The 26,529-nt window shown below is 45.4% G+C and overlaps 1 protein-coding gene across 3 annotated transcripts in view; it reads left to right on the top strand.

Annotated features, from left to right (window-relative positions):
* Positions 1–26,252, top strand: part of NOX4 (NADPH oxidase 4) — a 93,353-nt gene extending 67,101 nt beyond the window's left edge. For 2 of the 3 annotated variants that reach the window (XM_081002150.1, XM_081002148.1), the window contains exons 13-18: positions 460–541; positions 16,114–16,233; positions 17,430–17,538; positions 18,706–18,816; positions 19,327–19,427; positions 25,670–26,252. In XM_081002150.1, coding sequence (XP_080858276.1) covers positions 460–541; positions 16,114–16,233; positions 17,430–17,538; positions 18,706–18,816; positions 19,327–19,427; positions 25,670–25,790 — 644 coding nt within the window. In that variant the 3' untranslated portion in view covers positions 25,791–26,252. The remainder of the gene's footprint in view (positions 1–459; positions 542–16,113; positions 16,234–17,429; positions 17,539–18,705; positions 18,817–19,326; positions 19,428–25,669) is intronic. The other variant, XM_081002149.1, reaches the window with a different exon arrangement.
* Positions 26,253–26,529: the final 277 nt, after the last annotated feature.

The following is a 26,529-nucleotide window of genomic DNA, read 5'->3' as shown; positions in this document are numbered from 1 at the left end:
AACGCGCTAGATGAAAGGGTTTTTCGTTTTTTGAGGTGCTTCGCAAGACATTTCCCTATGGGCTTGCTTCGCAAGACGAAACGTCTTGCGAGTTCTTGCGAGTTTGTTTCCTTTTTCTTAAAGCCGCTAAGCCGTTAATAGCCGCTAAGCCGCTAAGCCGCTAATAGCCGTGCTTCGCAAGACGAAAAAACCGCAAGACGAAGAGACTCGCGGAATGGATTAATTTCGTCTTGCGAGGCACCACTGTACCTATAATTCCTAATAGAAAAGCTTCTGGTTTCTTAACAAAGTTATTTTAAGCATATATTTTTTTCATTTCATTATATATCATCTCCCAGAAAGCTTTTATTACCTTACAAGTCCACCACATATGATAAAAGCCTTGCACCGATGCAGTTGGGCTAGTTGGATTCTGCAACAAAAGGCTGTATCATTTTTGTTGTTATTGCTGTTTTACAGAGAGATTTCGGGACCTGCTGTTCCTCCATTCCACTTGGGATGCTGAGATCCTGCCGGTCTTCCAGCAGAGGCGTTATCCTAAGTAAGTAAACGTTACCTTCTCCTTGGGAAGTATTAGATAAGAAAAAAAGGTAAGTTTCGTCCTGTGGTTTCGCGTGCCGCAAAAGAGATGGGTATCTGCACTCCCAGACTGATGGATAAGCCACTGATCTCAGTGTCTGGGCTGCATCTTGCTTTTCTTGATGTTGTGCATCGACACAAGGAAGGGTCTAGTTAGGTTAATCCCTCTGTGTATCTTTTGGTATTCCTTCTCTCGTGATGACAGGCGCACCTGGATTTTTAACAAGGCATCCTAGGTAGGTGCCACACACACCCACACGTCACAGCCTGCTACAACCATTGAAGCATGCAAACCGACTGAATCAGGAACCTGGCTTTTGTTGCAGCCAAATCGTAAACAGAGGCACCTTCTAATGAGAGCTTGCTTGTTTTCAGAAGAAAGAGAGGTAAGACAGAGATAGATGAGAACGCATCCATAATTAGAAGGCGCCCATCAGAATCAGATGCCACTTTCATTGTTCATTAACAAGCTGTCCATCATTATCAAGGGCTGTGTGGGACGGGGCTTGCATGCCGCAAAGATCTTGAGATTTTTTCCTATCATGCAAGACGTGCAAAATGTCTTTGGGTCTGTCAGTGATGGAGGTTCGGTTGTGACCTCAACACAGCAGTATCCCAAAATGGGGTGGTTTTTACTTATTTCCCCATACAGAAATACATCCTTTGAGGAGTGGGGGCTTAATCTGCCCCCTGCCCCTGGTGACCTATAGCCTTTGAGAAGGAAGCCTCATCTTATCTGCATAGCTCCACTTCCTCATCTGCATAACCCCATTCTGGGTTCCGCACTTGGGACTCAGCTACACTAGTAAAAAAACACCATTGTTTTCAATGCATTATAAACATGCAGCACCAGATGGCGCTGTAGAGCACAAAACTTTTTTATGTGATTTTACATAGCGTTTTTCTCTCTTTTGTTACAACGATTTAATTTATGACTTATTTCTAGCATTTTTTTTCCTGTGTGAAGATCCATCCTCTGTCATGCTTGAGACCTGGCTTTCTGTATACCTACTCTGTATTTCAATTCCAAACGATATCTTTGAGTGCTGCCCCTTAGGTAGCCAAAATGGCAACAACCATGCTTACTAAGAGGTAGCACAGATATGGGGTAACAGGACCTTGCTTTTCTTGTGTCTTCTCTTGTTGTACTTGGTCTACATCGATCTGTCTAGTTATCTAGTTGGAGGCAACCAACATTTTTGGGCTGACGGATCTATCTGGAATTTTGGTAAAGTGCCGTGTGATCTAGTTGCAAGATGGCTGCCATGGGAGCGTGACATGGCACAAAATGGCTGCCACACCTAAAAGACCTGAAAAAGAGATAGGACCCCAAAATGGTCTTTCAGCGCCTCTCCTCAGCTACCGCCACACTTGTCTCGCAGAGAGAAGCTCTTTGCACCTCTCCTGTGTTTAGAACAGAAAGGAGGGAAGGAAGGAAGGAAGGTGTCTATTACTGCCATTCAATGATATTTAGCCATGTTTGTGGGTTGGGTGTTCAGTGAAGGAGAGGTTGAGCCGCTGCAAGCAGGAAGTGAGCCTGGAATAACAAAGAGTTCCTCGTGCATTTTATAGAATATATAGTGCTGATAAACATTTACTAGAATTGTGACTTCAGTCCTATGCATGCTGAAGAGGAAGTCCTATTGAACCAAGTAAGTGGGCATAGAATGGTTCTGCTTGTCTGATGATGTGGTTTTTAGTATCATCATCATCTGTATGACTTCATGTAGTTAGTATGCTTTACGATACGATACAATACGATACAATACGATAATCTGTATTGTCATTGTCCCATACAGAACAACGAAATTGAAAAATCTACATAAGACATTCAAAACCCAACAAGCCTGCTATCCCAGCTATCCCAACCTGGTTAGCCCCCTAAAAACTCTGATACCCCATTTTTAAATACAATATACTCCCATACAAACTCCTTACAATGTGTTTAAAACCAAAATCGCATTTTCAACTGCATTGCATTTGTCCTCACAGCAGCCTTTATTGCTGCTATTCTACTGTGTGAATATTTCTTTTTTTCGCATCTTGAGTTTAGCTAAAATACACTGAGGTTGGATTTTAAAAAAATAAATTGAAGAAATGAAGAAAGCTGAAAGGGGGAGGAAGAGGGCATTTTTGATTTTGATGATAGATATAGATGATAGATAGATGATAGATAGATAGATAGATAGATAGATAGATAGATGATAGATAGATAGATAGATGGATGATAGATAGATGATAGATAGATGATAGATGGATGATAGATAGATAGATAGATAGATAGATAGATAGATAGATAGATGACAATAGATAGATGATAGATAGATAGATAGATGATAGATAGATAGATAGATAGATAGATAGATAGATAGAGATAGATAGATGATAGATAGATAGATGACGATAGATAGATGATAGATAGATGATGGATGATAGATGATAGATGATAGATAGATGACGATAAATAGATAGAAAGATAGTTGATAGATAGATGATAGAGAGATAGATAATAGAGATAGATAATAGAGATAGATAGATGATCGATAGATGATAGATAGATGATAGATGATAGATAGATAGATATAGATAGATATAGATAGATGATAGATAGATAGGCTGTCCTTGATGACCTCCAGGGAGGTGGAAATCTTCCTAACCGAATAATTGGTTCCATTGTCAGATGGCTCCTACCATCGATACATTTCCTCTAATGTTCAACCAAGATCTAGCCTTCTGTAAGTTAAGTCCATTAGATCTGGGGCTATGGGGGACTAATCTTTGTGGCTGTCCTCAAAGTTTTGGAAAAGTGTGATCATGTCCATCTGCATTCTTCTCTCCTTGCGGTGTTCGGGGAAAGAGGGAGGATTCCAAGCTAGAAAGGAACCCTGCTTGAAAATGCTGCTCAGTTTGTAACCTAGCCGAGCTTTGCAAGCTGGGCGAGTTTACATTTCAAGCCAGGTAATTACAAACCTCTGTGACACCTTTCAGCCAGAGCTTTAAGATGATGCAAATTTGTGACAGTCCACCTGCATGAGTAACATTTCACTGGTGCTAATCAACCGATGTTGAATTTTCCCAGTGGGTTTGCAAGTGTCAATCTGGTTTCATGAGTAGTTCGGTGCGCCGGAAAAATGTAGGCCTAATTTGAATAAAGAAAAAGCTTGGGGATTTTTGGAATGGCATGCAAAGTAGTGTTGGCCTATGAAACAGCAAAATAAGAGAATATTAAGTTGCTCTTAGGGACACGGGTGGCGCTGTGGTCTAAACCACAGAGCCTAGGGCTTGCTGATTGGAAGGTCGGCAGTTTTTTTTTTTTATAAGATATTTATTAAGATTTTTTAAAATATTACAATAAAAATGAAAAAAAAATGACAAAAATACAAAATAAAAATAGTTAAAAACACACAGATTTTCCATTACTTATTTTCCTTTGACTTATTTCCCGGACCTCCTCATACCTCCCTTTTTTGTATTCTACTTCAATCTGTTGGTTCAGCAAATCCTTTAAAAGTAATAATATTAAATTTTTACCTATTTATAACCCTTTTTTCATATTCCCTTAAAGCATTACAGCTGGAAACCACTTAATTACTATCCAACATCATTCTAACATTCATTAATTTTACAATATTTCTGTAGATAATCTTTGAATTTCTTCCAATCTTCTTCCACCGACTCTTCTCCCTGGTCTCGGATTCTGCCAGTCATTTCTGCCAGTTCCATATAGTCCATCACGGAAGGTCAGCAGTTTGAATCTCCACGACGGGGTGAACTCCCGTTGCTTGGTCCCTGCTCCTGCCAACCTAGCAGTTCAAAAGCATGTCGAAGTGCAAGTAGATAAATAGGGGTGGGAAGGTAAACGGCGTTTCCGTGAGCTGCTCTGGTTCGCCAGAGGCGGCTTAGTCATGCTGGCCACATGAACCGGAAGCTGTATGCTGGCTCCCTCGGCCAATAAAGCGAGATGAGTGCCACAACCCCAGAGTCGTCCGCGACTGGACCTAACGGTCAGGGTTCCCTTTACCTTTACCTTTAAGTTGCTCTTGTGCCTTTAGCAGCAAATTGATGTGTATAGAAAAGGCACAGCAGTGGGTGGCATTTGAAAAGTTGGCAACGCTAAAGCAGTCTTGTGAAGGGGTCAATGTGCGTTCATTTGCAATGCAAAAAATGAATGGGTCGAGACAGATCAAGCTTAGATGCATAGCCAATGATCTGGAAGCATGTTGAACCATTCATATGACACTCTCAGTGTGTTCAAATTCATTGAAAATACAGTGGTGCCTCGCAAGACGAAATTAATCCGTTCCGCGAGAGTCTTCGTCTAGCGGTTTTTTCGTCTTGCGAAGCAACCCTATTAGCGGCTTAACGGATTAGCGCTATTAGCGGTTTAGCGGCTATTAAAGGCTTAAAGGCTTAGCGGATTAGCTGCTAAAAGGCTATTAAAGGCTATTAAAGGCTTAGCAGGTTAGATAAAGGGGGCGAAAAGCGGAAAAAAAATCTCAAGACTTGCAAGACATTTTCGTCTTGCGAAGCAAGCCCATAGGGAAATTCGTCCTGCGAAGCAACTCAAAAACGGAAAACCCTTTCGTCTAGCGGGTTTTCCGTCTTGCGAGGCATTCGTCTTGCGGGGCACCACTGTACCAACACAGGCCAATGTAAGGTGTGGCAGAGATCCCTTATGAATGCATTCGCCTTCCAGATATTCAGAAATTGCTTCGCTCATTTGCCCCACCCTCAAAAAACTTTTTTTTTTAAAGAATAAATGGCAGCTCATTTTTACTGGTGAATTTCAATGGAATGCCACCCTCCAAATCTATCCGGTGTGTGTGTGTGTGTGTGTGTGTGTGTGCTTAAAATAATCAGAGTTGTGGTGTGTGTGTATTTATCATATAATTAGATGCAAGGAACAGGTTCCCGCTGTTACTGCTTGAGGTCTTGTGTCTCCTGGCAGCTAATGGCGAGATCTGCTGAACGTTTTCAACTCCTTGTTCATTTCCACAGAAGCAGTGGGTACTCTCCCTCTCTTAAAACCGCAAACTCTTTGAACCGCCATCTCATGCTGCTTAGATTATTGCGCTGTAGCACTCTTTGAAATGATAATGGTCCTTCATTATATCTCAGCACCAGGATTGGCTGAAACGGTGGCCTTCTCAGTGAAGAATAAGGACTGGTTGCTTTCCCTTTCCTTTCTTTTGTTTCGTTTTGTTCTGTGTTTTCCACACAGGGAGAGTCAGCCACACTTTGGCAGCTCATTAAAAGAGAAATCTTTACATATGTTATTTTGAGCCATTGGCTGCCGTTTATAATATAATTAATCTTTTGCAATAAATTGTATGCTCATTACAGGAAATGGTTCGTTGCCATCACAGCTCGTTAGCAAACAAGCTGTGGACTATATATAAATACACCCTATAGAGCAGGGGTCAGCAGCCTTTTTCAGCCATGGGCTGGTCCACCGTCCCTCAGACCAAGTGGTGGGCCGGACTATATTTTTTTGGGGGGGGAAATATATGAACGAATTCCTATGCCCCACAAATAACCCAGAGATGCATTTTAAATCAAAGCACACATTCTACTCGTGTAAAAACACCAGGCAGGCCCCACAAATAACCCAGAGATGCATTTTAAATAAAAGGACACATTCTACTCATGTAAAAACACGCTGATTCCCAGACCATCCATGGGCCGGATTGAGAAGGTGATTGGGCCGCATATGGCCTATGGTCCTTAGGTTGCCTACCCCTGCTATTACAAACACACACATGCTAATATTGAAGAAATTTATGAAACCTATGAAAAACAGAGTTTGAATTAAAAATTAAGGCTGAGCTGAAAGTTGCTTTTAATTTATTACCTGCCATTCACTCTAAAGTCCCAGGGAAGTATTAGTATACAATACCAAAAGCAGCTTAAGACACTCACAGAAATAATGTGGGTCCTGAAAACATACAATTGAAGTGTGTCCTCAGCATTCTCCAAAATAATGGAGGTGCCAGACACAACTCTGTGGGGAGGGAGATCCACAATTTAAGGGTATGCAAGTACCCCCCTGGGACGTGGGTGGGTTAAACCACAGAGCCTAGGACTTGCTGATCAGAAGGTCGGAGGTTCAAATCCCCGTGATGGGGTGAGCTCCCGTTGCTCAGTCCCTGCTCCTGCCAACCTAGCAGTTCGAAAGCACGAAGTGCAAGTAGATAAATAGGTACTGCTCTGGCAGGAAGATAAATGGTGTTTCCGTGCGCTGCTCTGGTTCGCCAGAAGCGGCTTAGTCTTGCTGGCCACATGACCTGGAAGCTATATGCCGGCTCCCTTGGCCAATAAAGTGAGATGAGCACCACAACCCCAGAGTCGGCCGCGACTGGACCTAACGGTCAGGGGTCCCTTTACCTTTTAAGTACCCCCCCAATACTCTGCCAGGGCTACTTGTTTTGCCAAGGGCAGTGGGGGTTTTTAATGGATTGGATGGCATTAAGCATTCTCGTGGTGGAGATGGATGGTTCAACCACTCTGGAAACATTTAATAAAAAAGTTCCCAGGTTTCTTTGGGGAGCAGCTGATTAACGTTGTATGATACTGCATTCAATGTACAGTGCAGACACTTACAATGTGACATTGGTCTTTGCACCTAAGATCAATGTTTTTTCATCCTCTTCTTTTCTTTCCCCCTCTTTTCTAACTCCTCTCTTTTTTTGAGCAGAGAACACAGATTGAAAACCAGATCTGACATGACTCAATATCCTTTCTCTTTTCGGAGATAGCTGCCATTTTGAAAATAACACCAAAAAAGAGCACTTCAAATATACAGCGAGCAATCTGAAAGTGTTGACATCAGCCGTAAAAAAAAAGGTTTCGAAAAGGAGAGGGAGATGTTCATTTATCAAGCTGTCAGACTCTGACGCTCAGCGATTCGTATAGAGGTGCCAGTTTAGCTACGGACTACGAGAAGTCTTGCTCTACTTTTGTTAAAGCTAGATCTCTGTGACATCCTGGCTATGCACAAATGTGTGCGTCTTCTTCAAGCTGCATGCTCTCATCCAAGTCTAGTGCAATCTTTCCAACTAAATGAGGTCTAGTCTCATGGACTAGACTTGGAGAATTATGTGTTCGTTGTTTTATGTGGAGCAGAGGGTAAAGGATACAGCACCATTGACTACACCTGCAGAATCGCTCCCGTGCTTAGGCAGCAAACCTATGAACAGCAGCAGATGCTATGCCAGAGCCAGGACTGGGGTGGAACAGGCACTCTGAGCAACATCTTGAGACTGAAGGGAGCATAATTCATGGCCTCTCTGTGCAGTCTGTTGATGTAAATAAAAGAACTGAAAGAAGCTCTCCACATCTCTGATTTCACTCGGCACTCAGCCTGTGAGTTGGGACAGGTGGCAGCAGCAACGGGTGAAGGGTTAATTGGCACAGGTAGCACCATCCTCCCATACATTTGTCTGACTTCCCTTCACAAGCCCTCTCAGCCAGTGGGCACCACTGCCTCCTGTGCCACTCAATCCCATCCATTAATTAAGTCTTGCCACTGACAAAACAAGGAGCTCCCAGAACCCCCCAGGTTTCCCATCCCTCATGCAGCTGCCCTTCTCTGTGCAAACGTGGTCTCTCTTCAGAAATGCCAGTGCAGGACTGCAACACAATAGAGGCATTGCAGAAATTACAAAACGCTGGTGGCCTTTGAGTGCAAACAAGGGACATGGTCTGGTTGGGGCGTAAGGCTTATTTGGAAAACCTGCTTAGGGCTGTTTTCTAGCCTGGTAGGGAAAGCCGATATGGTGTCCCCAGATATCACTGGAGTCTTGTGCCCCCCGAACATTGGCACTGTTTCCTGGGGCTTTTGGGAGTTCTAGTCCAGCCAAATCTGAAGGGCACAATCTCAGCTGCCCTGGCTTTACAGCATCTTCTTGTGGGTGAGAATGCTCCAAGCCGTCCTTTTCATGAACATTTCTCAGTGAGGTACGTTGTCGGCGACATGTTTTTCATGCTGTGTTTTCTCGTGTGTTTTTTCCCCATAATACTGCAAAGCTGGCACAAGATGAGAAGCTGCAAGCGCCTCTCTGAGGAGCATTCAAATGAAATACTTTTAGGCCTCTCCTTCAGGCTTCCCCTCTCCCTGCCGCTCCTCATTTGGCATTCTCGTGACATTTCCTGATCTCCACACTCAGCTTTCCTCTGGGAAGCTTTTCTGTTTGAATTCCGCCATGAGCTGCTGGAATATTGACCACCTCAGTGCTCAGTTGCATCGGCTTCTTGGCCTCAAAGGAATCTTGGTGTGGGTTGTTTAAAAATGGATCAGGGCACGCTGCAACTTTTAGAGACCAAGCTCTTCTAGATTGAAGCTTTGAAATGGTGGTTCTCTCAGACAGGGGTTGGGGAAAGGCTGAAGGATGAAGTGGCAGTTGGATCATAGAGTCATAGACTTGCACAGTCATAAGAGACCCTAAGGGTCGTCTTGTCCAGTCCCCTGCATTGCAGGAATCTCAACTAAAGCATCCATGACAGATGGCCATCCAACATCTGCTTTAAACTCTCCAGGGATGGAGAGTCTCTAGGGAGTCTGTTCCACTGTCGAACAGCTCTTGCTGTCAGAAAGTTCTTCCTGATGTTCAGCCGGAATCTCCTGTTGGTTTGGGGTCCTACCCTCCAGAGTAGGAGGAAACAAGCTTGCTCCATCTTCCATGTGACAGCCCTTGAGATGTTTGAAGATGGCTATCGTATCAGTCTCCTCTTTACAGGCTAAATATCCACAGCTCCTTCAACCTTTCCTCATAAGACTTGGTTTCCAGACCCTTGATCATCTTGGTTGCCCTCCTCCGCACACGTTCCAGCTTGTCAACACCCTTCTTAAATTGTGGTGCCCAAAATTGGACACAGTATGCCTGGTGGCTCTGTGGGTTAAACCACTGAGCCTAGGACTTGCCGATCAGAAGGTCAGCGGTTCGAATCCCCGCGACGGGGTGAGCTCCCGTTGCTCGGTCCCTTCTCCTGCCAAACTAGCAGTTTGAAAGCACGTCAAAGTGCAAGTAGATAAATAGGTACCGCTCCGGCGGGAAGGTAAACAGCGTTTCCATGCGCTGCTCTGATTCACCAGAAATGGCTTAGTCATGCTGGCCACATGACCCAGAAGCTGTATGCTGGCTCCCTCGGCCAATAAAGCGAAATGAGCGCCGCAACCCCAGAGTCGGCCACGACTGGACCTAATGGTCAGGGGTCCCTTTTCCTTTATGCCTGGTGTGGTCTGGCCAAGGCAGAATAGAATGGGACTATTATTTTCCTTGTTCTGGACATTATAGTTTTGTTGATGCATCCTAGAATAGCATTAGCTTTTTTTGCTGCTGCGTCATACTATTGACTCATGTTCAGATTGTGGTCTACTAAGACCCCTATTTATTAAAATAGCTCTAGCTCAGTTCTGTCAACACTGACTTGACTGGCAGTAACTTTCCAGGGTTTCAGGCAGCGGTCTCTCTCTGCCCTCTCCAGAGAAGCCAAGGGTTGAATGTGGGACATTTTGCTTGCCCTACCACTGAGTGACAGGGGGCCTTCTAGAGGAAAAGCAGTGAAGGATGCAAGCAAGGAAAGATGCAATGTGTGTAATATGAATTTGCACAGCCCTTTGTTACCCTCCTGCTTCTCCAATTCACTCCAGAGCTCAAGCATTGATGGCATCTTCCAGCAACCTAGTTGTTCTGTCCCCAAAGCAAAAGTCCGGTGTGCTGCAGAATAGCTGGGCAGCTAGCAGCTGGGGAATGTGGCTAGCAGCCACAGAACAGCAGTAGCAGCCAATGAAATTAGGTGCCAAAGCTATTGCAAGTGGTGTCTAACCAGCTAGCTGGAGCTGCTTTGTGCTGAGACCAAAAAGTGCAGAAGCTGTCAGGATGAAAGGCTTTTGTTTTGTTCTGTTCTGTTTTTGCATTGTTTTTGCATTGTGGGTATCAGTAGAGTGAGGTGTCAGGCTATAGGCCTGTTGGTAGCAATACAGAATTGAGTGGGATTTCCTCCCAATATTTTTATTTTGGGCTGCTACTTTTAAAAAAAGAAGAAAATTGAAGTATGCCGTATAGCACAGAGTACAACCTTCCTTCCTTCCTTCTCTTCTTCTCTCTCTTCTTTCTTATTCTCTCTCTTTATCTTTCTTTTGCTTTTTCCTTCCTTCCTTTTCTTCCTTCCTTCCTTCCTTCCTTCCTTCCTTCCTTCCTTCCTTCCTTCCTTCTTTTCTCTTTCCTTCCTTCCTTCTCTCTTCTCTCTCTCTCTTCTTCTTCTCTTTCCTTCCTTCCTTCCTTCTTTTTTCTCTTTACTTCCTTCCTTCTCTCTCTTCTTCTCTCTCTTCTCTCTCTTCTTCTCTCTCTTCTCTCTCTTCTTCTCTCTCTTTCTCCTTCCTTCCTTCCTTCCTTCCTTCCTTCCTTCTTTCCTTCCTTCTTTTTTCTCTTTCCTTCTCTCTCTTCTCTCTCTTCTCTCTCTTCTTCTCTCTCTTTCCCTTTCTTTCTTGGTGCCATCTAAGGACATCGCATTTACAGAGTACCTTGAGCCAAAATGTATGCACAAAGACCTCAGCTGAATGATAGACCATCTGCTCTGCAAACAGAAGGTCCCTAAATCAATCCCTGGCATCACTATGTAGGGCTGGAGGAAACTCTGAAGAGTCCCTGTCAGCCTGTGTAAACAGTACTCACCTTGATAGACCAATGACCTGAGCTTCCTATGTGTCTGCTCCATGAAGCTGAGGACCATTTTCTAATGTTATGGGGAAGAGTGGGGAAAAGGCTTCCATGGGCTCCTTTGCTTTTCCTCCTCTCTCATTACACTCCAACCTGTGGACATCCAATGAAGCTAAATGTTGGAGGATTCAGAACATATCAAAGGAAGTCCTTAAACTATGCAACTCGTGCCCACAGGAGGTAGTGATGGCCACCCACCTAGATGGCTTCAAAAGAAAATTAGGTAAATTCATGGACGACAGAGCTAGGTACTAGACTGTGCTCTGCCACCATAGTTGGAGGCAACAATGCTACTGAATTTCGGTTTTTGGGAGCCACAGTAGGGGAGAGCTCTGTTGCACTCGAATACTGCTTGCAGGTTTCCCACAGGAGGAGAAGGAGGAGTTTGGATTTGATATCCTGCTTTATCACTACCCAAAGAAGTCTCAAAGCGGCTAACATTCTCCTTTCCCTTCCTCCCCCACAACAAACACTCTGTGAGGTGAGTGAGGCTGAGAGGCTTCAGAGAAGTGTGACTAGCCCAAGGTCACCCAGCAGCTGCATGTGGAGGAGCGGGGAAGCGAACCTAGTTCACCAGATTACGAGTCTACCGCTCTTAACCACTACACCACACTGGCTCACACAGGCATCTGGTTGGCCACTGTGTGAAAAGGATGCTGGACCAGATGGGTTGTTGACCTGTTCTGGCAGCCTCTCCTTATGTTCTCAGGTTCAGACTCTGTCGTTGCTGGTGCACACTCTTGCTGTAACCTCCAGAACCTGCTGTTAAAGTAGTCCTCACAACTTGTGATCTCCTGCTCTGGGGGGGTAGGACTCAAACCAATGGCTTCAAGGTACAGGAAAGGAGATTCTGACGAAACATCAGGAAGAACGTTCTGACATTAAGAGATGTTCGACAGTGGAACAGGTTATGGACTCTTCTTCCTTGGAGGTTTTGAAGCAGAGGTTGGATGGTCATCTGTCATGGATGCCTTAGCTGCGATTCCTGCATTGGTGTGATGGCCTGGGAATCTGATTCAGAGGCTGAACCTGAGGAATCCCAGCCTGCACAGGAGTCCCCGCCTCCAGGACTGGCTGAGCCAGGGCTGGGGCTTGAACCTGAAGGGCCCTCACCTGTGCCAGATCCTCAGGAGCAGACACCAGCTGAATCTGCTCTGGAGGTGATCAAGGACCCATTGCCTGCAGGTGCTCCACTCTCAGCCCCGTCAGGGGAAGGTGAGGTTGCCTCTGGGTCCAGTAACCCTCCAGTCTCTCCTGAGCTGCAGAGGCTCAGGGCAGAGAGGCGGAGGGAACTAAGTTCTCGCAGGAGGAGTGCTCGCCTCCAGGCCAGGAGAGGTGAGTCACCTGTGGACCGGGGCCACCCTATGCCTCAGGGCAGATAAAAGCCAGCCAGCCCAGTCCCAGGTTGCGGGAGCAACATTATTGGTAACCTGTTCCTGCCGGCACCCTGTACTGCTCTTCTGCCAGAGTTACTGACCTCATCCGACTCCCTGCCTTGGACCCAGCTTCAGCCTTGACGGACAGCCCCCATACCACACCCTCGACCTCAGACTGGACTCGGACCATGCTGCATGGTAACCCCCCGGGACCAGCACAATTGCAGGGGCTTGAACTAGATGGCCCTTGGGTTCCCTTCCAACTTGACAGTTCTATGATTCTAAGCATGGCCTGTTGCCCATTCATTATGGCCAGCCAGGGCATCCAGGTTCTCACCACCTTCATCTGTCCTTCTTGCCAGGCAGCAAAAGCTGGAAGATCTTCCAAGCCCTTGAATAGGCCTTCATGAAATGGCTAGTGGGCTTCAAGTTGTCAGGCCTGTCTTAGCTTGGCCTCTTACAGACAGCGCTCTGCAACCCTGACCACTTAGCGGTGGCCTTTTCCAGCTCCTCTCCTTCTCTGCCTTCGACAGGGTGGCTTGAACTCTACACTAATTGCCGACCTGAGTCTTTTGCTCAGTGACGAGATAAAACAAACAGTCTACTCAGGCACAGTCTTCTGCCTCCAGGCACACAGCGAGGCCCAGTTTGTGGCGCAATAGCAGCCGACCTGAAGCTTAGGTCACCAGCTACAATATCTCCAAGTAAAGAAGGAGAAGAAAAAGTCTGCCTGGCTTTCTGTGGAGCTGGAGGAAGGAATCATCCTTCACCCGAGCAGTAATCATTGCAAGCTGGCCTCTGGGCTGACCTTGGCTTGTTAGAAAATGAAATGTACGGGACAAAGCATCCTCAGGCTAATGGAGCCTTGAACTTTGGGTTGTGGATCTCAGAAGCAACGGAAGCAGCGCTGACGTTTGGCTAATGCCAAACATCTCCCAATTTATTTTGGAGGAAGGCGGTTGAATAGTGCAGCAAATACTGGCAACAGAAGTAGGGAAGGGTCTAAAGTGGCCCATACCACTTTAAACAGCCGTGGCTTCCTTCCAAAGAACTCTGGGAACTGTAGTTTGCTAAGAGTGCTGACAGCTCATGGTTGACCCCTATTCCCTACACAAATCTACAGCTTCCAGAGTTCCCTTTGAAGAGGGAGGGCAATAGAGATCTCCTCGCAACTCTGGGAACCCTTAAGAAACAACCAATCCCAAGATACTTTGCGGAAAGACATGGCTGTTTAAAGCAGGGGTCAGCAGACTTTTTCAGCAGGGGGCCAGTCTACTGTCCCTCAGACCTTGTGGGGGGGACAACTATATTTTGAAGGAAAAAAATATGAACAAATTCCTATGCCCCACAAATAACTCAAAGATGCATTTTAAATAAAAGGACACATTCTACTCATGTAAAAACACCAGGCAGGCCCCACAAATAACCCAGAGATGCATTTTATAAAAAAGGGCACATTCTACTCATGTGAAAACACGCTGATTCCCGGACCATCTGCGGGCCGGATTGAGAAGGCGATTGGGCCAGATCCGACCACAAGCCATAGTTTGCCTACCCATGGTTTAAAGTAATATATTGCAATATATCATGAATCATGACATGTGTTAGGACTGAACGATATATCGTCCAAAAACGGTTTGAAGCCCTTATTGTGATATCAGTTTCATATTTTTTTGACCTGGCATATATGGTGAATCATATGTGTGTGTGTGTGTGTGTGCGCGCGCGCGCGCAAAAATCATAATGAACAACCATGAAGCCAGCCAATGCCTCAACATAGCTCCATTCTTATTTTAGATATTGTGATATATCGGTATATCACGAAGTATAGCTGTTGATATATCACACAATGTTGAAAACCAGCCCTTTTCACCAACACCTAGGGGGCCACAGGCTCTTCAACCCTGCTATAAATGCAGTGGTGTTACACATTTATTTATCTCTACAGGGAACAAACAAAAAGAGAGAAATCCCTAAAGAGCTTTTTGCTTTTCTTTTTAGTCCTGACGACTGATTTCTGAAGTCCTTATTTTCCTCTTGCAAATTAAAAAGCAAGCAGAACATCTTACAAACAGACCCAATTCTGTCCAAAAGAAATAAAAGGAGATTATAAACTCCTTGGGCGAAAAGGGTGCGTTTTTCACCCCGGATGAGGACTTTGCTACCTTTGCCTCTGAGACTGCTTCTTCCCTGGAGAAAAGAAATAAACATCTTTTTTTTTAAAAAAGAGCAGTAAAATATAATTCACCCATGCATATGAAAATAAAGTCTGAAGCAAATTGATTCAAGTGGGTTTTATGCAGGTCTCTTCGCTATAAGTTAGACATCATACCTTAAAGTCGCTGAGATCTATAAAAGAAGGAAAACCTACCAATGAGTAGAAAGTTCTGCAGGCTCTCCTTTGCCTTGAAAGAAGACGTTCAAAGGAAACAATTTGTACACTCCATTAGTTTGTAGTAAAGCTGAAGCCAGCAGAAGTAAAAGTAAAATAGGAATAACGAGACAATCATGCTTTGGTGGAAGTGATGCAGGAAGCCTACAGAACCTACTGGGTGTCAAAAAATAACTACCCACCTTCTACCTTCATAGCAGACCTTTCCCATCCTGAAAGCATCATCTGTCACAATGTTGGAGATGGAGCAGAGATTTTCTTAGCTCACACCCATACATCCTCCATGTTATGTATCATTTTGGTGAGACAGTGGCCAGGCAGGTAGGGTATTGGCTGGTAGCTGCTGCTTTTCTTAAAGGTTCCCAAAGCATGTGACAGAAGAGAAGAGGCTCGGGTCTCACTGAGGCCGCATTCGTGCTGTGCATTTAAAGAAATATCATGCCACTTTATAAACAGTCATGGCTTCCCCCCCAAAGAATTCTGGGAGGTCTGGTTTCTTAAGGGTGTTGAGAGCAATGCAGAGCTTCCTATTCAACTCCCAGAACTACAATTCCCAGAGTTCCCTGGGGAGAGGGATTGATTGTCAAACCGCTCTGGACACAAGGTGTTAGAAAAGATTTCATTTAAACCACACTATAATTGGAATGTACCCTTGTCACTGCTGTTTATTGTGTTCATTCATTGCTTTCTCCTCCCCAAAAAAGTCTCAAAGTTGTAAAATATCAACCAGCTCTCCAGCCTTTTATAAAACCAGGTACATAGAATAAACATAGAAATCTCTAAAGGAGCTCATCCAACCAAAGCAGGAATTAAATGGGGGGATCCTATCCCACCCCACAAAAGACGACCACCAAATATGGATCACCAATCATAGTGCAATGAATTCTAAAAACCCCAAACCTGGGCAAACACAAATGCCTTCGCCTGGCGCCTAAAAACTGACAGTATTGGTGCCAGATATGTTTCCCTAAGACATATTATGATCTCTTTTGAACAGGATGATGATGGTGTTAATTTTCAAAACCGTGTTTTTCTCATCCTTCTGCAGGCTGTATGTGGACGGTCCCTTCGGAAGTCCTTTTGAGGAGTGCTTCCATTACGAGGTTAGCCTCTGTGTGGCTGGAGGCATCGGGGTGACTCCGTTTGCGTCGATCCTCAACACCCTGCTGTATGTAAGCCTCATTGCACTAAAGCCTTCCTCTCTCCCACCTGCTGCAAGAGTTACTAGAATTTTCCCCCTAGATACGTCCCCTAACAACGGGATTGTCCCTAGAATGTTAAAACTATGAGTTTGGGTTTTTTAAAAAAATAAACCAAACAGGGCTTTTCAGGAGGGGCCGTGCAGAAGGCTACGGGTGCAAAGGAGCCACAGGTGAGAGCTGAGTGCAGGGTGGGGACCAAAGGTGAACAAACGGCCACAGAAGGAGTAGTAGTAGTAGTAGTAATAATAATAATAATAATAATAATAATAATAATAATAATAATTTATTATTTAAACCCTGCCCATCTGCTGGCTGGGTTTCCCCAGCCACTCTGGGCAGCTCCCAACAGAATATTAAAAATGCAATAAAACAACAAACATTAAAAACTTCCCTAAATAGGGCTGCCTTCAGATGTCTTCTAAAAGTCAGGTAGTTGTTTATTTCCTTGACATCTGGTGGGAGGGCGTTCCACAGGGCAGGCGCCACCACCAAGAAGGCCCTCCGCCTGGTTCCCTGTAACCTCACTTTTCGCAGCACGACATTTCCCTCAGCAGAGGTACTCCCTCTCCCCTAAGTCGAATCAAAGCCTGTAAACTCTCCCCTCCTGTGGTTTCTGGCATGTGGTATTCAGAAACATTGCTGTGAAGGGCAGAGAACAGCCATCAACAGTCCTCTCCCTCCATCAGTTTGTCCTCTTTTAAAGCCATCCAAGTTGATGGCCAATGGGTACCTCCCGAGTTTAAAGAGAGTGTGAAAGAGAGGGGGATGGAGGAAAGGGAAGAGAGGAGGAGAACATGGGGTGGTCATGCACAACTGTTGTTGCATCTGCTTTGGTTCTGCCACTCTCAAGACCCCAACTGGTTTGCGGTTTCCGGTCTGCCCTTCCTTGGCAGCGAACCTCATCATCAGTGGCTGCTTCCCATAACATTGCAATAGATAGCCTCTGTCTCCTTCATGCACAGGTGAGTCATACAACCCCACACCATAGGAATGGAAGTCCCATTCGAGATGCAGAGCGGTCCATATTAATTCTGCCCATCCTCTTGTTGAACTGCAGCAACTCAACCTGTGTGCCATAAACACAATGCCTCTCAAAGCTGGTGCACCTTTCTGAAATAGCAATTTCTTCCTTCCTCCCTGAAACGTGGCCTTTGCATAAAAGTGACGGCTGGGAACACTACAAGCTCAGAAGGCTTTACTTCGTATGGGTGTGCAGGGACATTGCGTCGTTCCGCTGGTTTGCTGATCTGCTTTGCGAGCTGCATAACAAGGTAAGAGGAATAAAAAATATTTCCCTGGGCTTGGTTTTGAAGGAAACATCAGGCCTGTCTTTGAAAGCCCACTTGTTCTTGGGATAGCCTGTTGCGTGTCGGGTATTGAATTTAGGTGAGACTTGGCAATTAAGCATGTATTTTAAAAAGCTATGCAGACACTGGTGGTTTGCAGTGTGTGTGTGTACACAGCAACATGCATAACATGCTTAGTTCCTGTGTACACATACACATATGCACAGGGGGTGTGTTCATGCATGTGTGTATGCACACATACACACTTGGACAAAAAATACAGTGGTACCTTGGTTTTCGAACGAAATCCATTCTGGAAGACCATTCGACTTCCAAACCGTTCGAAAACTGAGGCACAAAGGGCTGGCTGCAAAGGCAATGGAGAAAATGGGGCGGGGGGAGACTCTGTGTAAGCCGTTCAACTTCTGAGGCGTGTTCGAAAATGGAAGCATTTACTTCCAGGTTTTCGGCGTTCGGCTTTCGAAATGTTTGGCTTCTGAGACATTCGAAAACTGAGCTACCACTGTACTGTCATTATCCTTATCATCATATTCATCATTATCATTTATGAGATTTCAATGAATCTTTTAATTTAAACTTAAACTGGGATGCGGGTGGCGCTGTGGGTTAAACCACTGAGCCTAGGACTTGCCGATCAGAAGGTCGGCAGTTCGAATCCCTGAGACGGGGTGAGCTCCCGTTGTTCGGTCCCAGCTCCTGCCAACCTAGCAGTTCAAAAGCAAGTCAAAGTGCAAGTAGATAAATAGGTACCGCTCTGGCGGGAAGGTAAACGGCATTTCCGTGCACTGCTCTGGTTTGCCAGAAGCGGCTTAGTCATGCTGGCCACATGATCCGGAAGCTGTACGCCGGCTCCCTTGGCCAGTAAAGCGAGATGAGCGCCGCAACCCCAGAGTCGTCCGTGACTGGACCTAATGGTCAGGGGTCCCTTTACCTTTAATGTCCAAGGGCATTTTGGCCCAGCTTAGCTGAATACCACCCAGTATGTGGCACAGAGACATGATGGGTTAAATATTTGTCTCTGTCAGGGGATTTGGCAAGAGAATCTTTGTTTCTGCTTAAGAGGAAATGCGCAAGTTCACTTAATGTCTCCCCTCCGCACAAACACTTTACTCCTTTTTCTTCCTGTTTCAGCTCTGGCAAGAAAATCGACCAGACTTTGTAAACATTCAACTTTACCTCAGTCGAACAGATGGGATGCAGGTATGCCCAGCTGCAGAGGGGCCTTGGGGAGACAACTGGAAAGTAAGCTGGTCATAAAAGAGGCTCTTGCAACGGGGCTAGAGCACTGTGGATAATCCGTTGCTACTGGGGAGATGAGATTTCCCAGCCCAACCCATCACTAACACCACATTTCTGGCAAGCCAGGTGTCCCCCATCTTATAACTGTGCAACTGGTTCTTCCTGCCTGAGTGTCGAACCTTATATTTGTCCCTATTGAAATTCATAAAAGTGTTAGATTCTTATTCCATTATGGGGCCAGAGGCTGTTAGAGGGTGGGTCCCAGGGCAGGTTTCTGCAGTAGGCCCTGCCAGGGCACAGGGGCGCTGGTACCCTGTAGACTTCCCATAGCAATCCTTTCGCATGCACAGATGCACACTTGCAAATCCAGCCATGCCAGCGCAGGCGCTTGCAATGGATCGAGCTGCCTACCAGGCCGCTCTTATATGCACAAGGCTGATGTGCAAAGTGGCCGGTGATTGATTTGCAGCCGTCATGCAAGGCGCACCAAAGGGGGTGTCTTGTTTCTTGCAGAAAATAATTGGCGAGAAATACCAAGTGCTGAACCGCCGGCTTTTGATTGGTCGGCCTCGCTGGAAACTCCTGTTTAACGAAATCGCCAAGTGCAACCGACAGTAAGTGAGATTCCTAACCCGGCTCCCGCAGTATCTCGGAGAAAGGGAATTGGGCAAGTTTAATAAACTGTATTTGTATGGAAATGACTTAATGCGCCCAAGCGCCTGATGGTTTGGCGTTATCAAATCTGTCGCATCTGAGAAATGGGGCCTTAACAAAAGGACTGTCAGTTTCCACAATCGGAACAGTTCGTCTTCCGGAGAACTGCTGGGGACGGTGGGAGCTTTATACATTTTCATAACATGCACAGAGATTTGGTGTCTTGCTCCATTCTTCCATATTGAAATGCCTTGTCTGGCAATATAGATTGGTTCTGCGCTGCCAGATGGTTTGTCCCAAATCATTTTAGGGTGCATTGCACAGGGAATATCCCCTGCACAAGGCTCCCATTGATTTCAGTAGGGCTTGCACCGGAGGACTGCTAAGCGATCTGGCCATATTTTCCCTGGCAAACAGTGCTGTCCTCTGTTTTAACAGCTCAGGACTGCAATACCTCAAGGACTGCCTCTCCCCTTATAAAAAGTAAAAGGTAAATGACCCCTGGACAGTTAAGTCCAGTCAAAGGCGACTATGGGATTGTGGCGCTCATCTCCCTTTCAGGCCGAGGGAGCCGGTATTTCTCTACAGACAGCTTTCCGGGTCTAGTGGCCAGCACGACTAAACCGCTACTGGCACACGAAGGACCGTAATGAGTGCCAGAGCACACGGAAACGCCGTTTACCTTCCTGCTGCAGTGGTACCTATTTATCTACTTGCACTGGCATGCTTTCAAACTGCTAGGTCGGCAGGAGCTGGGACAGAACAACAGGAGCTCACCCTGTCCCAGGGATTTGAACCACCGACCTTCCGATCAGCAAGCCCAAGAGGCTTAGTGGTTTACACCACAGCGCCACCTGCGTCCCTTCTCCCCATATAAACCCCCTTGGACTCTGCATTCCTAATCTGAGGCCCTTCTTTGTATGCCTCCTCCATGAGAGGTGTGGAGGGTGGCAACAGAAGAACGGGCCTTCTCTGTGGTGGCACCCTGATTGTGGAATGCTCTCCCCAGGTGAAGATCATCTGGCACCTTCCTTATATATTTTTAGGCACCAGGCAAAGAGATTCCTCTTCAACCAGGTCTTTGGCTGGTTAATATTCTACAGCCTTTTAAGTGTGTCTGTGTGAAGGGGGGATATTGTTTTGCTGTTTTGTTTTATAATTATTTACTTGTTTTTATCCTGTACTTTATTCTGTGAAGTGCCCTGAGATCTTAATGATGAAGGGTGGAATAATAATAATAATAATAATAATAATAATAATAATAATATACCGAAGAAAGAAAGAAAAAGTGCTATTTTTCTTTTCAAGAAATACTTTTGCCTTAATGAAAATTCTGAGAATTCTGAAGATAGCCGCTGCTTCTAAAGTGAGTTTTTACTGTAGAAAAGCCATTTTGATCACTCACTTTTACAGCGTATCTGCATGGTGCTGTGGTCAAAATGCCCTCCCTTCCGTCTTCTTACTGTTCAGCTTCCCTTCCTGCCCCTAAAACTTAGGAAATCCAACTTGTTTCAATACAATGGAACAGCGGCACAATTCTCTAAGGGCAAATGTTCCCTTGCACAGCTGTTCAGTAGGTTGTTTGGCCCTTTGTGACCTGTATAGCTTGTACTAGCACTTTCTCTGCAGCCCATCTCTGCTCTCTAGGAATCAACTGCTTTAACACTTTCCTTTCCAAATAACACGATCCCTGTCTTTCCCTCTCCTCCTTCTGAGTTGGGCAGGTGGGCAGTAAGGATTGAGATTGTAGCAAGGGACGGGTGCCATATTGAAAGCCTTGCACCCCACACCATGGTCTCAATGGAAATCATCCACCTTCAACATTTAGGGCTGTAGAAAAAGGGGCTGCTTACCTGTATGCAACAGAGTAGCATCCTGTGGACTAGAGCTCCCACGTGACCTCACCGACGGCCATGCTGGCTGGGGCTGATGGGACTTTTTTTTAGTCCAGAATGTATGGCCTTTAAAGCCCTAAACGGCCTTGGTCCTATATACCTGAAGGAGCGTCTCCACCCCCATCGTTCAGCCCGGACACAGATCCAGCGCCGAGGGCCTTCTTGCGGTTCCCTCATTGCAAGAAGTGAGGGAACTAGACAGAGGGCCTTTTCGGTAGTGGCGTCCACCCTGTGGAACACCCTCCCTTCAGATGTGAAAGAAATAAGCAGCTATCCTATCTTTAAAAGACATCTGAAGGCAGCCCTGTTTAGGGAAGTTTTTAATATTTAATGCTGTATTGTTTTTAACACTCGATTGGTAGCCACCGAGAGTGGCTGGGGAAACTTAGCCAGATGAGTGGGGTATAAATGGTAAATTATTATTATTATTATTATTATTAAGGGCATCATGGCTGCCTCTGATGTTATTGGCACTCTAGAAGTCTGGAAGAAGAGTTGGTCTCCCACTTCCAGCTTAGAACAGCAATGACAGAGGGCTGCTAAATTGTCTGTTCCTAGAAGCACACATAGACCCTGCATGGGAATATAAGAGCAGCCCTGGGGGGCCAGAGCAAAGACTAAGCTCAGACAGTGCTTTGTTGCAAACAATGGCAAAAAAAGATGGTTCTGGGATGCCCACTGTTAATGCCTTTCTCTGCTGTTGACCTCATAGTAACTAGGGCTCAACTGCATCCTTCTTCTGAACCTGGAGTCAGCTAAAAGCCACTTGACCCCTTCCCATCTCAGTGGATTTGCCCAGTCCCCTTTAAAAGCCACCTAAGCTATTGGCCACCATCCCATCTTGTGGCAAGGAGTTCCACAGGTCCATTGTGCAGTGTTTTAAGAGGTGATTTGTTTTGCCTGCCCTGAATCCGCTACCAATCAATTTCACCAGAGGATTTCATCTCCTCCATGATGTACACCTCTTGTTGTCTCTTTCGTCGGCACAAAAATGTAACACTTTTAAGGATGTAGGGACAGCAGTTCAGGCACCTCTAAGAACCCAGCTAGCTCATTGTACAACAGATCCCTGTCCACAGCTCCCTTGGGATAAATTCTTGCCACATTGCATCACAGGGAACGAAGAATCTGGCGACTCCGTTAGAACCAGCAAATGGAATGCGGTACAAAGTTTCACAGCCTTTTCCTTCTGATGCCTTCATGATTTTAGCAGGGGTTTACATCTTCGTTCTTCATTTGAACAATGCTGAGAAAAAGTGTGCCATCTACTGGCGACAAGCTAGCAAGCACTTTTAACATTCAAGGTACCGCTGCAAACCGTGGGGTTCCCACGAGCCTGGAAAGACCTCTCTCTTGTGTGTCAGTAGCAACATTTGGGTTATCTAAGGAACAGCCCTTGGAGAATGAGTTGGCTTATTAGTATATTGGATGCATTGCATGCAGAATGTCCAAGGCACAGTTTTGCTTTTCAAGATAATAGGAGCATGGGCTGCTAGGAAGGAAAGGCCTTGCCTGACCATTGGGATGGACGGGTCTGTTAATCTCAGTTCCTCATTATTTCACTCTTAATTCAGTAATCTGCATTTCCTGCAGCAATTTGTGATTATTATTATTTTTTTAAAAAAAATCCTCACGAGCATTCATCTCTTTTTAGCACAGATTTTGCCCAACAAACACATGTTCATACACGGATTTGGCTAAAGTACACATATAATGCATTTTTTGGTGTTATTTTACTACTATCTTTCTCCTGACGCAGGTATTTTTGTGAACGTTGTCTGGTTGGAGAACTTGGTTGTGAAATTTGGGCAAGAGTGAATTTCAAAGGATAGTTGTGCTTCGATTCACGTGTTGTTTCGGAAAACACAAAACTGATAGATTCTCCTTCAAATGCGGGCTGAATCAGCTTCCTCCCCCATCCCTGGCTGCTAATCAGAGGAGACAATTTTGGATTAGATGAACCAAGAGTCTTGTTTAGTAGATAGCACCTAAGTTGATATACTTGAACTTCATTGGTACGATGTTGTTATGGGGCAGCTATCACGACAGGAAGAATCTCAAAGCAACAATTGTTGTAGAGCCATAGTGTCTGCTTTGTGTGTAGAAGATCTTTCATTTAATCCCTGCCATCTGTAGATTAGGCTAGTAGTGATAACGGTCTGAAGGTGTGGAGAGCCATTGCCAGTCACTATGGAGCTAGGCCACACTCACATTTAAATCACTGTGGTACCACTTTAATCAGCTGCTACTTCCCTCAGAGCATTCTGGGAGCTGTAGCTTGTTCAGGACACAGAGAGTTGCTGTGAGTGTTGAGATTTCTATTCCACCTCAATGAGCAGACGTGTGGAACTGTTGCGTCACATGTCTGTTTACATTCCAGCACAGTTTGCTGGGAACTTCCATTGTGTTTATAGCTTTTGCTTTTCCTGTTCTCTCTGAAAAGACGAAGAGAGAGACATGTTTCTTTGTCCTGATTTATGATTGATAAATCAGTAGTTGTAGTATGCTTTGACAAGCCTCAGGCCTATTCTGTGTGCGCAGTGAGATCTGCTGATAGTGTGCCCTGGGTTTGAAGCCCGGGTCTCTAATTTACATCGGAGCAGAGGCCGATGGTCTTCTTAGCGGGATGGCTGGAAGGAGACGGCCCAGCTGGGGCTAGCCAGCTGGCCTCCCTGCCCTCTGCGTGTCAACAGTGAGAACCCTATTTCCTTTGGAGAGCTACAATTCTCAGAGTTCCCTGGGAAGAGGGGATGATTGATAAACCCCTCTAGGGTCTCTCAGATGGCTGAATAATGTTGATATAGGACAACTCAGAACTTTGGCAAAGAACAAGAGCTATAAGGTGCTTCCAAACCTTTAAAAACAAAACAAAAGCCAACCACCTTTATTGAAGCATTCAGCAAAATATAACAACAGAAAGAAACACAAACTGTGATTCCAAAGCTCACTAATCAGTCTGCAACTTTGGGTAGAATTAATTTGCAAAATAGGATGTCGGTGAGTTTTTTGTTTTTTTTAGTCTTCTTTGAAAAATTACATTAATGCCTGGGAAGTGATTAGAACATCTGGCATCATAAATATCTGGGTCGTCACATATGAAGTGGCCCTGGCAGTGTTGAAAGAATGGTTAATTGTGACTTTCCCACGGGAGATTATAGGTGGGAGACCCTTGGTGGGCCCTGTCAATCCGGGATCAGCTTCTTCGGGCACCAGACCAATTAAACTAATTACAGCCTCCCCTTGGGTGGCTGAAAGCCTCGTGCCTTACGAAGATGGACAGATGCCAGCGAATTTGTGCATCCTGCCATTGGCCCCATAGAGGTCTGTCTGGACAGGTTTGGTGAAGTGTGAAAGCCACCTGCTCTCGTCTTAAAAACAAACCTTCTGAGCTGAGATAAGAGATTTGGGGGCTGCGGTGGGATAACTCAGTGAAAACTTTGATTCAGTATGCAGTACCTGTGAGAAAGGTGGATTTCATGCTAGAGATTGTTAGGAAAGAAGAAAATAAAGTTGGGCCTATCACTTGGAATAGTGGGGACGGTCCTGATCACTGCACCGCAAAAGAGATGACAGGGAAGGGAACAGTGCAGAAAAGGGAATCAGATTTTTTATAAAATAAAATAAAATACAGTCGTACTTTGGATCTCAAATGCCTTGGCTCCCAAACAATCAAAACCTGGAAGTGAATGTTCCGGTTTTTGAACATTCTTTTAGAAGCCGAACATCCGATGGGGCTTCCACAGCTTCGAATTGGCTGCAGGAGTTTACTGCAGCCAAACAGAAGCCGTGCTTTGGTTTCCGAATGTTTTGGAAGTCAAACGGACATCTGGAACGGATTCCGTTAGACTCCCAAGGTATGACTGTAAAAATAATAATAATGTATTTATACCTCTCCCACCATGTGCCCCATGCCTTCTTAAATCTCTGCTCTGGAGGGCTGGTTGGGGGGAACCCAAAACAGATTTAGGGGGCACACAGGAGGAGGAGATGGGCAAGATCCATTTCACTCATAATCATCATAATAATTTGTGCAAGTGGAAATCCTTGCTCTGATGGAAGGAGTTATCTAGCACTACATTGGATACAAGCCAATGAAATTAGTTTTGTCAAGCAAAACCCACCTGTCAAAGTTGGCCAATGGTGTGAGGAGATCAGGATCTGGACCACTCTGGGCCAAAATGGTTCCTGACCTCTTTTTTAAGGTCTTCAAGCTGGGGGAGGAGAGGGAATCTGGGCTCTGCTTCAGGCATACAAATGTATTGAGCTATCATGGATGAGTTGGGTGACCCTGTTTTTGATCTCCACAGGAAGACGGTTGGCGTTTTCTGTTGCGGACCCAGTGGAATCTCGAAAGCCCTCCACAAACTGAGCAACAGCAGCAACCCCTATGGGACGAGGTTTGAATACAACAAAGAGTCCTTCAGCTGAAAGCCCCCGGGGCTTAATAGGGACTGTTTGGAAGGCCTGAGTGCAATTGAAAAGACTTCGAAAACGAGCGGCGGTGTTAGCCTGACGTCGCATACCAAAGAGTAGCCAAAGTCTTTCGTCTGTGCATTTGTGTGTGTGTGTAATTTATAACTATTTAAAACTCTAGAAAGGAAAAGAAACAAAACGAAATACGCTCTAGCACGAAAGCCAAAATACCTTAGGAGTTGGCCGTTCATCTTTACAGAGGGCCTGAATTAGCTGAAGGCGATTAGAGACGCATAGGGTGGCTTATATGGCTGGCTTTAAGATCAATCTGTGCATTATTTGAAGTTTCTCCACCTCAGGGCAGCAAGCCCTAGAAAGGGGCACTAGATTGATCAGGCTGAGGGGGGGCGGGAAATGTATTGGAAGCAAAATGCTACTCTGCACTGGCAAATAAATAAAGCGATTTTGAAACGGAAAGGCTTTGAGCAAAATTGTTGCAGGATTAATAGCTGAGGGAAAAGGTTCTGCAAGGTCCATGAGGGATCCCCCTCCTGCATATAGTTTGTAGGGAACAGATCACACCTGTTATATATGCAGACACTCACTCCAATACTCTGTTTATTCTGCGCTCCACGAGACTGAATACCTCTGTACACATTATGCTTTTCCACGTCTCCTGCGGTTTGAATGTTCACCTGTATCACAACAGATCCTCTGATAAGGATCAATTAATGGCTGAAACTGCCATGGCGGG

The sequence above is a fragment of the Podarcis pityusensis genome (assembly GCF_964106645.2).
Source record: "Podarcis pityusensis genome assembly, chromosome: 4".
NCBI lineage: Eukaryota > Metazoa > Chordata > Lepidosauria > Squamata > Lacertidae > Podarcis > Podarcis pityusensis.
Note: the sequence above shows the minus strand (reverse complement) of the source record. Positions and strands in the feature narration are given on the sequence as shown.